Source organism: Hippichthys cyanospilos, chromosome 2 (genome assembly GCF_059441005.1).
Source record: "Hippichthys cyanospilos isolate Australia breed blue-spotted pipefish chromosome 2, RoL_Hcya_1.0, whole genome shotgun sequence".
NCBI classification, from domain to species: Eukaryota; Metazoa; Chordata; class Actinopteri; order Syngnathiformes; family Syngnathidae; genus Hippichthys; species Hippichthys cyanospilos.
Window position 1 is genome coordinate 12602616 of NC_142370.1, and position 14931 is coordinate 12617546.

The 14931-nt window shown below is 40.8% G+C and overlaps 1 protein-coding gene across 4 annotated transcripts in view; it reads right to left on the reverse strand.

Moving 5' to 3' along the window:
* Window positions 1–575: 575 nt before the first annotated feature.
* slc16a4 (solute carrier family 16 member 4) overlaps window positions 576–14931 on the reverse strand; it is a 34244-nt gene continuing 19888 nt past the window's right edge. For all 4 annotated transcript variants that reach the window (XM_088407737.1, XM_088407738.1, XM_088407739.1 and 1 more), the window contains 3 exons: window positions 6071–6282; window positions 4907–5000; window positions 576–2943 (listed from right to left, as the gene is read on the reverse strand). In XM_088407737.1, coding sequence (XP_088263863.1) covers window positions 2732–2943; window positions 4907–5000; window positions 6071–6282 — 518 coding nt within the window. In that variant the 3' untranslated portion in view covers window positions 576–2731. The remainder of the gene's footprint in view (window positions 2944–4906; window positions 5001–6070; window positions 6283–14931) is intronic.

Below are 14931 nucleotides of genomic sequence, written 5' to 3' on the forward strand. Positions count from 1 at the left end.
TAATCACAATAGTCAGGAGATTACACCCACAACCTCTCGGATAGGAGACGACCACTGAGCCATGCCACCCGCACATAGTTATCAATCAAAAGTGAGCAGGTTGGACTTTCATGATACCTGCATTAAAATAACATACTGTACGTGTTTGTGTGTGTTTGTTTTTACAGGCTCCGTGAGCTGTCTGCTTTGTCCGCAGACCATCGAACGCACCGCCATTGCTTGTCTGCTGTAAGTAACCTCTAGTTTTACTCACGTTATTAACATAAAAAAACAAAAGCCTTTTTTCTCTCTATTCTACTCTCTCTATTCCTCTCTCATACTGTGTCCTAAATCACTTCACACGCATTTCTTGGTTGAAAAAGAAAAACTAAGCTTCTGTCATCATTTTCAATTCAATTTAGCAGTAGTCACACTTTTCCAACAAACTTAAGTACCCTTGTTCCTGTTGTGTACCCACATGGAATGGCCTGCAGCACAGCTTGTAAAGTTTGTTCGTCTCTGAAATAATGTCAATAAATATTTCAGTTCAAATCAACATTGTCCTGATTCATTTGCATCTGAATAAAACACACAAGAACAGTCACATGTCAGTTTTATTTCAGCTGGCGTGTGTGCATTCAAAAAAGACCAAGAAAAACAACAGAATACCTTTGATTGGTTAAAAGCACAAACTTTTCTACACTCTCGATCTGTTAGCCAGAGTAAAACACAGTTGAACTCGAAGCAAAAGAAAACGCCATCAACATAATAGGCGACGGGTAATAAGAAACCCAAATCAAAAGCATCATACAAAAGCTCAACAAAATGTGGCTTGGCCCTTGAACGCAACTCTGGAGGGCTTTTGTGCATTGTAACTGTTGCTGATTGCAACAGCGGCACAAAAAGCCTTTTTCGGGGCTCAGTGCACATTGTGCAAGTGGGAACGCGGACTAATTGAGCTGACATACTTGTGGTAGGAGTCCTCGTCTGCCACTAGAGGGCAGTGTAACAAAGTCTATCGAGTATAGATTCACACGTGCAGGAATAAGACCAATAATACGCCTGTTTCTCAAATGTCTTTGGCTGACATCACAGGAAGCAAGTCGTGCTGCAGCGTGACCGCTAAGGCAAACGGTGGTGGGAAATAAAAGTAGAAAACACAGCCCGGAAGACTTGCATAATATAACAAAGCGTTGCCATTCGATGACAGGCGATTTTCACCTTGTGAAAACTTGCAGTCGATGCTGAAATAAAGCTCAATAAAGCTGAGCCTGCTCGCATTGACAAGCAAAGTAAAACGTGTATTTGTGTGTACGTGTATGTGTGTGTGTGCGAGGTAGTGCTGATGCTGCAAAATGGTGTCTTTGCAAGGATCAATATTGCTGTCAAAAACAAACAAACAAAAAAAGCAGACGAAGGCATTGGAACCACGTGACACTCGCTTGCAAAGCACAAAATTAAGTCAATCATCTTCTACTGACCAATTTTTCTGTGAGAACATAAACTATCAAGGCACCCAAAGCATAATTGTGTGCGATTATCGACCGCTCAGGGCTGGATTGGCTATCTAGCATGAAGGGGCGATGCCCCTTGGTTAAATTGCTGGGCCCCCTTTTTTCTTTTTTTGTGCCTTTCCAGTCCTGGCCTTACCCCTTTTAGAAGAGGGTTGCGAAACTAGGAGGAGGTAAAGCTCCTGGATATGCTTAAAGATGAGAAAAAGTAAACAAAAAAATGTGTTTTTTAAAACTTTGTTTCATTAGTGTAGTCCCCTTCTATACATCTGTCCATTTTCTATTGCGCTTACGCCCATGAGGGTAAGCAGAAGGTTATCCCAGCTGACTTTGGGCCAGAGGTGGGGCACAGCCTGGACTGTTCACAACCCAAAATCACAGGACACGGTAAGTAAAATATTCACACTTTCATTCAGGACATTCACACCAAAGCACAATTTAAAGTTTTCAGTGTGCATCACTTGAAATCTAACATAGCTGAGATAGGCACCAGCAAGCCTGGAACCCTCGTGAGGATAAGCGGCTCTAGAAAATTGATGGGTAGATGGATGGATGGGATTACCAGGTACATTTTCTCCCCGCTTGTGATAAATATACATATATATATATATATATATATTTTTTTTTTTGTGCAGATCAGTTTAGCTTAAATTGGATAGCATATCATTTTTATAATTCCAAAAAGAGCCCCAAAACAGCCAGAAAAAAACAATTGACAAAATTAACGTAAAAAATATAATGAAAGTAGTTCTTTTGAACACCCAGTGTTCCAATACAAGCATCCCACACCCTCCCACCTCTTTTCACATCCTACTTGGCTTCTCCCTGTGAGTAAAGAGACACATGTTGGTGTACGTGAAACATTTGCATACGCCATCGCAGCCCACGCGCATCGTCTATGTCCACTTTGTGTAAAGCCATGCAAGATTTTCTCAACTTGGCCCCAAAGTGCTTCATTGCAAGCGTAACAGCTTTTTGACGGTGTGTGCTTGTGGTGAAAAGAAAGTTTTTGCATAGCTTATTTTCAACAAGGCAAGAGTTGGCTAATTATTATATATACTGTATATTTACCATCCAAAATGTGCTGAACGACATGTGCTTCTGATACAAACAAATGGGAATATATTTATAATATACTGTATTTTCATACACTACCATTTTGGCTTTTTGACATTCTGTCCACCGGTCTGAATCCTCGGGTGACGCTCGCAGGTTCGGATAGCGACCGCGCCGGTTGGCTCCTACACGACGCCGTTGTGCAGACGATCCGGGGCGAAGCAGCCGTTGGTCCTGCAGCCGCTCTGCGCCGCCTTGGCCCGGCACGCTTGGTTCTGCCGGGCCGTCCAGCGTTGGGCCAGCGGCTCCATGAAGAGCGACAAGGAGGAGAGCAGGTAGCAGAGCCCCGCCAGGTAGAAGGAGCAGTCGTACGTCTGCGTGTAGTCATACAGGAAGCCTGGCCGTGGAAATAAAAGAGCAAAAAAATGTGTGAAAATTTGTGTGTATGTGTGTGTGTTGATTGGCTATTAGCTTGAGGCCAAGGAAGAACGCAGTCACTGGCGCGTTTTCAATTACTTTATTGAAGCTGAGGTAAAACTAGCCCTGGCTCCACGATAACACGTGACACGAAATACGCCGACTGGCTAACAGGTAACAGTCAGCCAACTCTACAGACGCATTTGCTGACTCGCCGCAATCAAGGGCTCAGGCCCCGCCTCTTAAAGCCATGCACATTCAAAGCCACAGAAAGGACAGAAACGACTGCAAGTGAACAAACTTTAATTGGTTAACTTTATGGATTCTGGTCCGGGAATGTCAGCAAGCGTTCATTAACAAGTAGAATTAATTAATTAATTAATTGGTTGGCGTGAGCACACCAGCTGCTCCCACTAGAAAATGATTCCAAGAAAACTGTAGAGAATCAGCCACGCCCAAAAAGCCAGTCAACATTTGCCTGCATTTCCATCAATGCGTACAGGGAGGCACGCCCCATTCTTTAGTTCGACGATGCATTTACGTTATTTTAAATCCTTGTGTTTACTGCATTAATTTGGCTGTTTTATGCTTATGAAAATGCATGTTGTTAGATCCCATCATCATATAAAATCATTGTTGAATAATGTATAACTGGATTATTTATTAACAATATCAACAATGAGAATGGATTCCTAAAAGACAGGAATATGATATTAATATTAAAGAGGCACATTTCACAGAAATGTGTAACTCCTTTGTATTCATTTTAAAATGTGCTGGCTAGTTCTACAAATCAAAAGTTTGCACGCTCTCGAGACAATGCAGAGTAAGCCGCACAGTTGGGCGTGTGCAAACAAGAATCTGCTTCGGGCTTGTTGTGAGTCTAACGGTAGGGTCGTTTTCCTGATGAGATATGCGCTGTTTACAAACTGTCCCTGAAGGAGTCATTCATTGTCTTTCAAACCTGGCATACTCCAGCCTGGGCCTAATTGACTAACCGACTTTGACACCTCAGGTGAACACACTCGGACGCGCACGTGTACAATACATGTGTGTGTGTGTGTGTGTGTGTGTGTGTGTGTGTGTGTGTGTGTGGGCAGCCAGCATCCTTGAAAAGTTTCATAACTCTGTCACGTATTATTTAGTATGTACCGTGTTTTCATGTATTTGCATTAGTTGGCTCATTTGATTGATGTGCGCGCAGAAGAGTAAAGTAAGTGTGGGTGTAAAGGAAAATAAAAAAACAAAACTTGACTACACACTGTACCTGTCGTATTTGTGCTATTTAGCAGGAAGACCACAGAATTGGATTCACGACTTCGAAGTGAACGGGACCCGTGACAGTCGCCCTCGGAGACTCCAGAACCCCTTTTAAGGGCTTGCGACTTTTATTAATTTATGCGGTTCGTTCGAGACCCGATTTCATTAGTCCAAGGAAGTCAGAGGGAAATTCTGTCACTGTAGAGTGACAACGTAAACAATCTCCTTCACCAAAATGATACGCAGCCCTGACAGCCAGTCCAAACAAAACAAGTCTAAACAAACAAATCTTTTTTTTTTTTTCTTTATTGCAGGGCCGCTGTATCACTGGTGCTTATGCCAGCCATCTTTGGGTCTTTGGGTAGTAGGCGGGGGGACACTCCGAACCGCCTGACAATCGCAAGGCACACAGAAACGGAAAACCATTCACACCTAAGGACAATTTAGAGAGTCCAGTACACCTGCCATGCATGTTTTTGGAATGTGGAAGAAATTTTGAGTGCCCGGACGAGACTTAAATGGGCAGGAGAAGAACATGCAAACTCCACACAGGAGGGCCAAAGCGGGCTGGAATTGAACATGCGAGCTGTGACCTGCGAGGTGGACATGCTAACCACTTTGCACCATGCTGCGTGTATTTACGATTCGATGGGAATGTGGGGGCGATCTGTTCGGTGACTCACCTGCCAAAGGAGGACCCGTGAGGCATCCCAGGCCCACAAAGAACATTGAGAAGCCCATGGAGTTGTTGAGTTTTTCTGCCCCCACTAGATCCACCTACAGGGAAGGAAGGGCAAAAACCAAATGTGACTTCACCTTAGGGTGTAGCAATACAGTTGTACACATGTTCACGAGGTAACTTTACATTCCCTTGAGGACATTTGACATTTGGTTACGATTATCCTCGCAGTAGTAGATATTCAGCCGGCACTCAGTACTGCAATTTTTCTCTTGAGATTACTGCAGGCCTATACAAGGGCAAGCCTTTGAATTCACTATTTCATTCATCTCTGTAACCAATGTAAATACATGTATAAACACAAAACTCCCTGCTACATGCCAGGCATGATAGATTTAAGTTTTTTTTTTTTACATTCAATGCAATTTCATTCCCCTATTTTTGACAGGGAAGCGTCACACTTTTTGGTAATGGGCATTAAAACAGTAAGCTTGTGACAAACACCTTGGGACGGTTGTTAGAAAGGTGGGGTCAAATTGGGTCAAATCTTGATCCAATTTGATCCGATCTTAATCTTGAATATTGGGTTGTCCAAGCCTTAATGTTACCCGTAGTTTGTCACGCAATGCATGATGGGAATTCCATCTCCAGAGCAGCAGCATTGTACCGCTTGCTACGGCTACGTGCTATGGTAATACAGAGTTAACACTACGTCGTAGTCCGGAGTGTCGTTGTTTATTTAGTGTTTAGAACACTGCTCATGCAGATTTGGAAATCTTGAAATCACTCCATCTGAATTAAGGTACCAATTACACTTATCGGAATGCAAGAAACATGTCATATATTAAAAGCGAGTTGGCCGCACTAGTTCAAAAGAGTCATTTGAGAGAACGCCAGGGCTTGTAATTTGCCAAATTCTGAAAAGGGAACTGGTCCAAATGAGTCCCAATAACAACAAGGTATTTAGATGAATAGCCACGCTTATTTTTTTGTATGCTTATGTCATCGAATATGGTCAGAGAAGGGCATGAGAGTAAAATCCACTATCAAATAAATGTAAGCATTGGCTAGGTTGGGAAAACAAGAATGATGTCATTGTTAATACAGAATTTATATGGACTTTTTGTCCAAGATAGCACTGCACATATTGACAAAGCGGCTGTCTGACCAGAACGGGTAGCAGCAGAGCCATATAGCCACCGCAGAAGATGGCAAAGAAGACGGCGTAGACCATGAGCAGGATGTAGGAGGTGGCCAAAGGGGAGAGTAGGTTGACCAGGCCGCAGAGGATCAGGTACGCTTTGTGGTAGTGATACTTGTGGAACAGGTTCCTGTCTGTCACCCAGCCCGAGGCCAGCTGGGCGATGGTCTCTGTGATGCCTGCATGAGGGAGGGAAAGGCAAACAAAGCCATCTTGATGATGTCAAATATATACTTATATGAACTACCTCACTGCCTCATTTTTGATAGCATTTAAACGGAGTGTGTAGAATTTTTAAATCCACTGTACAAACAATTCAACATACAATCTAAGTCTACATAGATGGACTATTGCAGTGGTCCAATAACAGATCCCAGAAAATCCCAGACTTAACATTGGATGATTTTACATTTCTCCATTTACAGCTTTCACATTTCTTATTTTCAATATTTAGCTCATTCATCTCACCTTAGGGATCATTCCCATCATTCCAGTCAGTCATTGTTTCCAATATCATCCCATAATTGCATATCTTTCACCCTTTTAATCATTCACAATTCATTTCCAATGGGAGATCTTCCCTTTCACATTCACAACATTTAACGCATACATATCGCCTTATGGATCATATCCCATCATACCCGCACAATTTCCACTTTTTTCAGTTTTTCCCTTGTAACATCTACATTATTTAATGGTTCCAACTTTATATGTTAATCATTGTGCTTTCCACTGTCATCCACTCCCCTTCACCTATTATTTGAAGTTTTTGCCATTTGAATACCCACACAATTTCCACTTTTTTCTGTTTTTACCCAGTATCTTCTACATTATTTGGCCGTTAAAGATTTATCTTTCCATTGCCATTTACCTCTGTTCACTTATTGATTCATGTTTTTATTTAGTAAAGATTGTTCTTTCCACTGCCATACACATTCTTTCACCGATTAATTTATGTTTTTGCAATTTGAATACCCACACAATTTCTACTTTTTTCAGTTTTCCTTGTATCGTCTACATTATTTGGCCTATTCAAACCGTTCCAACGTTGTAATATTCACATTTCTTCACAGATTCAACCCATTCAAACATTCAACATAATCCCACCATTCAATGCCCCTCCCTTCAGCGCTTACGCCTTCACACGCAATTTCTTCAGGAATTTTTCTAGTTAAACTTTGGAATTACAACTGCGCTGATATTTTACTCAGGAATTTCAGAAGCTAGATCATCATCCCTTTTATTTCATGTTTGTCCACCGGATCACCACTGACAATGTCAATGCCCATCCTGAACAAAATAACAGCGTGCAATGTTTTGCAAAAAAATCAATCTTAGAAAATACGAGCTGTTTCATGGTCCAGTTCATTTGTTCTCAATTTGAAAAGAAAAATGTACTGTTCCTGTCAATAAAAAGCATTATACACCATTTAATTAGATTTGCTAATACCACCTAAACTGTATTAAAACTGTAAAGCCTAATAAAGTCTATTCTGAAGTCCATTATTTGTTAACAACTGTCCTAGAAGACTACTTCTAATGTCTCCACAAGGAGTCGGAAGTGAGTTACATCTCATGAGGTCAATAGAAAATCAATTGACATGAAAATCATGTGACAGAAGATCAAGGCAGATCATGTCATTTTTCAGCTGATTGGTATCAGCCAAAAAAGATTACTTTTCAATTGTATTAAATTATAGTCAAGAACAAAGTATTTTATTTTTTCACTTGATTTGAACCACTGCTGATTCACAGGCATTTAAAGCTATCATATTGGCATACCTTAATTCAAATTTTAAAGACAAAACATGCAATACCAAGGATTGAGACTCAGTATCAACAGGTACTTAAAAATTAAATGGCTTGGACTTGCAGTTTAGTGCAAAAATAAATCAATAAATATGAACAGCCAAACCCCCTCAGACATGATATCCTGCTGTGCAGCTGTACATATTGCACATACCAGAATCCATCAATGGCCACTATTTAAAGTGCCCTTGATTAACCCCAAATACACTTCATCTGATTTTGTAGCCTTTTCCTGACATTTTTTTCTTTGCTTTTTATAAAACGCCTAAAGCGTTTGTGTTTGACTGTTTGAAATTCCCTCCACTTTATCTGAGCGACCACCAGTGTCATTGTTGCTCTGGTTTCATAATCCCAAAACACACGTAAAATGTGTTATGGCCCATTATACGCAATGTTGAACATTTTGGTCAACATTACAAACACAATAACATATAATTATCTTATGTGGTATAGGAGACTTTAGAGTCCCAGGAATTGGAGGTGCCACACCCCCCCCCCCCCCCCCCACACACACACACACAGCTATTTCTTTCTTCCTTTTTTTTAACCATTTCATAAAGCCTTTAAAATAAACAGTGATGTCACTCCTGCTCTTCATCCAACCATTACTGCAAGCCACCGGCCATGTGCTACCAGCCAGACTGATCGAGTGTCTTTTGATGACTCAGCAGAAATGAGGCCGCAGTGCACAAACTGCAGCCTGTGGTACCGGCCCTTGCAGGGATAGCTTCAAGCTCAAAGGATCAATGAAGGCGACACAATGCACACACAGCAGCTGTATGGGACAGACACAATAACAAAACTGGAGACAATACATTGTCAGCATACTCAGGTTCTTTTTTTTAGCGCCTTGAATTAACGATTGAACATGAGTTGTGAGTCAACGTAGTCATTGCCAAATAAAAACTTTTTTGGGCAGTCTTATCATTCAAACCGTACATATTTTCAATTGTTGCGAAGAAAAACATTTGAAAATAGTATTCTAAACATTTCAAAGGGCAAAATGTCTTATTTGTTATGTTAAAAAGGAACGATGGACATAATCAAATTTGAAGCTTATTTCTTTTTTTTCTTTTTTAAAGATTTAACTTATGTTGCATATAGTAAAATAAAAATCTATCACATTGGCGGCCGGGTTAAAGGCAATGTGTATTTTATGTTGCCTAATAAATTACATTATTTTAATAAATACAATAATTTGCTATAATTTCATTAATACATTTTAATGTGGGGATTCTATTTATATATCAAATTGGCTAAATAAAATATGGGTTACAGTATTTAAAAATAGATCATTTGACTTGTTTTATCAGTCACAATCATTTGATTATCTATTTGTTTAAAGCTGTGCTTCTCTATTTTAATTCACTGCAGCCATGAGTCTGTAAAATTGTTACAAGCACAACTTTACATATTCTTTTAAACATTACATGAGAGGAAATGCGAAAAAATAAATACCGGTACAAATCTCCTGAATAAAATGAACACTTTATTTCTCCCTGTGCATACTTTGATGATCGCACCACTGCCACCTACTGTAGCAGATGTGCATCTGCCTTTTTGTTTTTTATTTTTCCTTGTTTTAGCAGGGGGAAAAAAAGATTGTTCTCTGGGGTCACACACACACCATTTCCACCATCACATCACGTCCGCCAGGGGTCTTCCCCCACCATTTGAGAAGGGCTGGTTTAATGTCATTTTTAAAAAATATAATAACTAGAGATTAATCGCTCGCTCCCGGTCCAACGGATGGCCCGTAGTTCTTACATAATGAACGCCCGATGCGAGGTCATCGAGTATTGGCGAGGCAGCTGTGCCGTGTTTATGTGTTTCTGCGTGGTTCTGTTCCGACCCGAGACGGTGTCACGGTGCGTCTCCCACTTGCGCTCGCGCTTTTGTTTGTGTACTTTGGCCACGACGGGTTGGCGCACGCCCGCAGCTCTTCCTGTTCAAACTGGGATGAAATATATTCACGTACCACTTTAATTTGACTGTGACATGTAGAAGGCGCACGCTGAACTCTCAGGGACAATGGAAGGATTAGGGTAAGGGCAAGGCATCAAAAAGTATGAGTAGAATATGAGGTGAGGTTTTTGCGACGGGAGCAAAGGGTTAGCAGAGGATGCGAGGTGATTCATTAAAAAGTTAGGACAGTGTCTGTGATGAGGTGTTAAAAAGTTAGAGTAAGACTTTAAGTGAGGTATCAAAATTTTGAGAGATGAATCACGGTGAGGCATATAACTTTTGGGTGGATACAAAGCAAAGCATCAAAAGTTTAGGGCAAGATGCAAGGAATCAAAACTGAAGGTTTACAGTAGAGCAGGATAGGAGGCGGGGCATCAAGAGGTTAGGGGTTAAAAAAGTTAGAGAAAGATGTGAGCGTAGGATGCAAGCTCAGTCAATACAAGTACGATGTGAGGCATCAAAATGTTTGGGAAGGGTATGAGACGAGGTCTTAAAATGTTTAGGTAAGTTGTGAAGCATCGAAGGGTTAGAGTTGAATCCAGGGTGATGCATTCAAAGGGTAGTGTTTGAAGTACAGGTGTCAAACTCAAGGGTCAGATCCGGCCAGCCACATCATTTCATGTGGCCCGCGAAATGCTGATTTGACTATTTTTTTTATTTCCAATCCAGTTTATAAACAGTTTTTGCCAGCCTCTGATTTCAAAACTAGGTAAGTGTGTTATGGACACTTTTAAAAATTATTTGACTTTACAGTCATACCGGTCCTCTGATAGAAACTATATCTCCAATGTGGCCCACGGTAAAAATGAGTTTGACACCCCTGGTTTAGAGGATGAGGTGAGGTTTTGAAGTTGAAGTATAAGTTGAGGTGTTAAAAAGATCAAGTAAAATGTGAGGCATCAAAGTGCTGGCGGAGGCATCAAAAAGTAAACAATATAGAGCAAAGCGTCACAAAGTAAGGGTAACGTGTGAGGCAACAAATAATTAGGACAAGCGGCTAAAGTAAGTGGTGTGGTGTTAAAAAGTGAGGGTAGGGTGAGAGGCATCAAAATTGTATGGTATGAGTGAGGCGTTAAAAGATTTAGGTAATATGTGAGGCATCAAAAGGTTGGACGAGAATGCATAGTAAATAATTAAAATTGCAGGTTAGGCTATGAGGCGAGGTTTAAAAAAAAATTAAAGCAAGGTGTGAGGCATCAAAATGTTATGTTAGGGTAAGAGGTGAGGTGCGAGGTAGGAAAAGGTTAGCGTAGCGTGCTAGGTGAAATTATTAAAAGGTTAGGAGGCTGTGTAAGTGAGTTGTCAAAAAGTTAGAGCCTTGTGAGGTGAACCGTTAAAACATTAGAGTATGACATAACGAGGCATCGAAAGATTGCGGGTTGAATCGAGGCATCAAAAAAAATTGGCAGACACGAGATGAGGCATTAAATGTTTTGGGTAGTATGTAAGGCATCAACGGAAAAGAATTAGGGCAGATTATGATGCGAGGCATCAAAAGGTAAGGGTTAGGGTGGGAGGCATCAAAAGGTGACCCCCCCCCCCCTCCCCCGCCTGATGGACGTGCAGTCACGAGATGAAAGCTGAAGATAATAAGCGTCCGCTGTTGGTTTTTCCCAGCTTGGCCGAGACACTTGGCCGGGCCCTCAGCTCCGCCGGGCCGGCCAACCTCTTTTGTGGGCTCTGTCGCCTCAGTGCTCCTCAGCTAAGTGTCTGCCGCTTGTTCTCGCACGGAGCGAGGGAGCCCCGCTCGTTACCGGCCGCTTTCCCGAGCCGGTCGTTGCTTAGCGACTAGCTCAAAAGTTTTGGAGGAAAAGGCCGAATTGAACCTTCCTTCCATTGATTCAATGGGCCTCTATGACAACCGCCCGGGGGTGGAGAAAAGATGGCCCAGCGGGATGTCAGTACGGCGCTTTTGTGGCGCGGGTGGCACTCCGTCACTCTCATTACAAGTGCACATGAGCACCGAACGTGACACGACAGACGGGCAGCAATCAAAACAGTCGGCTGGGCTCGGGGGAGTTGCACACTCCAGTGATTCCCATCCACCATCCCGTGAGAATTCGTCACGTGTGCTGATCTAATTTCACGCCAATTTTATACAGGATAAATAGATATACGGGATGGTAGGCGGGTGGGTGGGCAGACAAACAGATAGATATATGGATGGATGGATGGATGGATGGATGGATGGATGGATGGATGGATGGATGGATGGATGGATGGATAGATAGATAGATAGATAGATAGATAGATAGATAGATAGATAGATAGATAGATAGATAGATAGATAGATAGATAGATAGATAGATAGATAGATAGATAATGCATTTCCATTTAAAAATATATGTAGGTATATATGTGTTTGAATGTAAGGAAGGGGTCACCAACCTTTTTGAAAGTGAGAGTTCCATACTTATTTGGTACGAACTAATACGAAGGGTACCAGTTTGTGTGAAGATACCGATCATGTAAATGATTCCTTACTATAATTAAAGAACAGCTGTAATAAATATGTAAATCAAGTGAAATATGTACATGCAATTTAATGTAGAATCTGCGGACTACTCATTTGATCCTCGCGGGCTACCTGGTATCTGCGCACACCACGTTGGTGACGCCTGGTATAGATAGATAGTTACTTTTTTCACACTACTATTCCGATTAACAATGTGTAACATTAAACAAAAGATTCAGGAATTGATTATCCCAAATATAAAAGATCTCCGTAAACCTGCAAGCGTACCAAATGGAAGTTGGATGGAATGGAAACAATTGCGGTTGGACGTGGAGGTTGCAATGCAATGGCAGCGGTAATGACTTGTGTTGTTGCTCTGTGCGATTGGCGTTCATCATGCTTCCACTATTGATTTTCTGCCTGCGGCTTAAGAGCTTTATGATTCTGTGTTTAAGTGCTCAGCTCAAAAAGTACACGCCTTGGAAGGCGCACATGTTTATGATCAATAAGAATTGTACTTTCGGGGCAAATGTAAGGATTGAAGTGACTGACGTGCACCTTGAAGGATTTGTTTTGTTTTTTTACTGTTTTTAAATTGCAGGGGCCCAGAAGTTTAAGTGTTTATGTAAAAAATATTTTTTACAGTAATTCTCATTTTGAATTCTATTGATTACAATGAATCAAATTAACTAACTAAATTTATACATAAGAGTTTTACTTGTATTGATTAGGTGATCCAAAATGGATTACTTGATTATTTAAAACTGGAAAAGGAAACATTTTTTTGCAAAAATAAATAACTTGATAAAGTAAATTCCCAGTGAATAGTTTGGATTCAGAGTTAAAAGATTGTGCATTTATTTAGTCATTTTCAGCAGTATAAAGTCATTACTTTGTCGATATTTAATTTGACAACTATTTTTTTATTTATTATTATTTTTCATGCACAATTACTGTCTGAAAATGACATCACATGTGCTGTGGTCATGTGGCATTTAGAAGCTGCGCTGTGATTGGTCATTATCTCAGCTTTCATCACATGTGATGTCATTTTCAGTTGACAGCAAGTGTCAAAATGTGTTTTAAAAATATTAACAGTACATGAAAAATAATTAAATCAGTCATTCAAATTGTTTATAAAAAAAAATATTTTTTTTACTGCTGAAAATGGCTATGTTTGTAATGTGATTTTTATATGAAAAATACTGCTTGTTAATTGAATATTAAAAAAAAAAAATAAGGACAAATTTCAATTTTCAAAAATTCCTCAAACAGTTGCAGAAATATTAGTTATTTTTTCCAAAGGAGTAATGATATACATCTTTGCGTATTGTTATATACTGTCTACATGTGTTGCGCCACCGTTTGTGTATATCTAAATATCTATGCTAACAGAGTGGTCCCAATGATGATATTTAACTGTTAGCTCATCAGGAGCGTTTTGTCACGTATAAGAACCTGGCTCACCTGCGACTTTAATGAGGAAAAGCGCGATAGAAAATGGATAGATCCAATGATTTACTCTGGCAAGTGAAAGACAAGACAAGAGCGTCACATTGATGATCAAGCGTCCTCGTTGAATAATTAACAAGCGCGTTGAGGAAGCGCTATTGAAGAATGCATGCGTGCAACTGGTTCCAATGCACATGTTGTTTTCACAATATAGTGTGAGTGTGAACCCACCCGCCCTGGCCACTGGACCAAAGTTCAGCTTTTATGTAAGCGCATTCATTGCATAATACTGCAGCGTCTGAGCAGCTCACGAATAATTCATGGCCACCAAGTTGATGGAGGACTTGATGAAACCGCTCATAGCACCCTGGAGCGCCTCCTTCCAGCTTATAAGCGGCACATTTAGCACGTGCACGGTCATTTCATATCTGTACGTGCCGTTTCGGGGCTGCTTGTCATTTTCTCCATCACAACTCCATTGATTATGAGTGCTTACATCACTGGAGAAGTGTTATCAAGCTCATTATCTTAAGCCATATGTTATCACGTATGGGAAATAGAGAGGCTAACAAAAAGAGCATCGATGTAGTGTTAGCAACACATGCAGACGGATGTTTGATAAATGACTAAGGCTATACTGCATCTCAGTTGATGCAGGTGTGTATCATCATAAGCATAGTGTGTATATTTATGTATTGTAATGCACACTGGAGGGTATTACGGCATGGTAACAATGTGCACTCCTGCTTGGTCAAGCACAACTAGCCAAAACGTGTGGTCTTCCACTGCGGTCGCGCAGTCGATACGTTTCAGTACTGGAGCGGCCATTTTGGAGTTGTCCCTAATATCTTGATGGCCAATAAAACACCCCCGCCTGTGTGGGTTTCACACTAAAATATGGCAACCAGACATATCTAGAATATATCCAACACAAATGTATGAAACGAATGTATGAAACCATACACGTGCTTGAATCAACCAAAATTCCTTATATACATCTCAGAAATGTTGGAGTATGAGAGCCCTCCCTTTCCACACCTCTATAAAACAAAATAAGCATGAACAGGGCCTGCCTGATGGAATAATCACTCTGCACGATCAGATAATCAGATTATCAAGCCATGGGTCACCAATGGGGGGAAAAAAA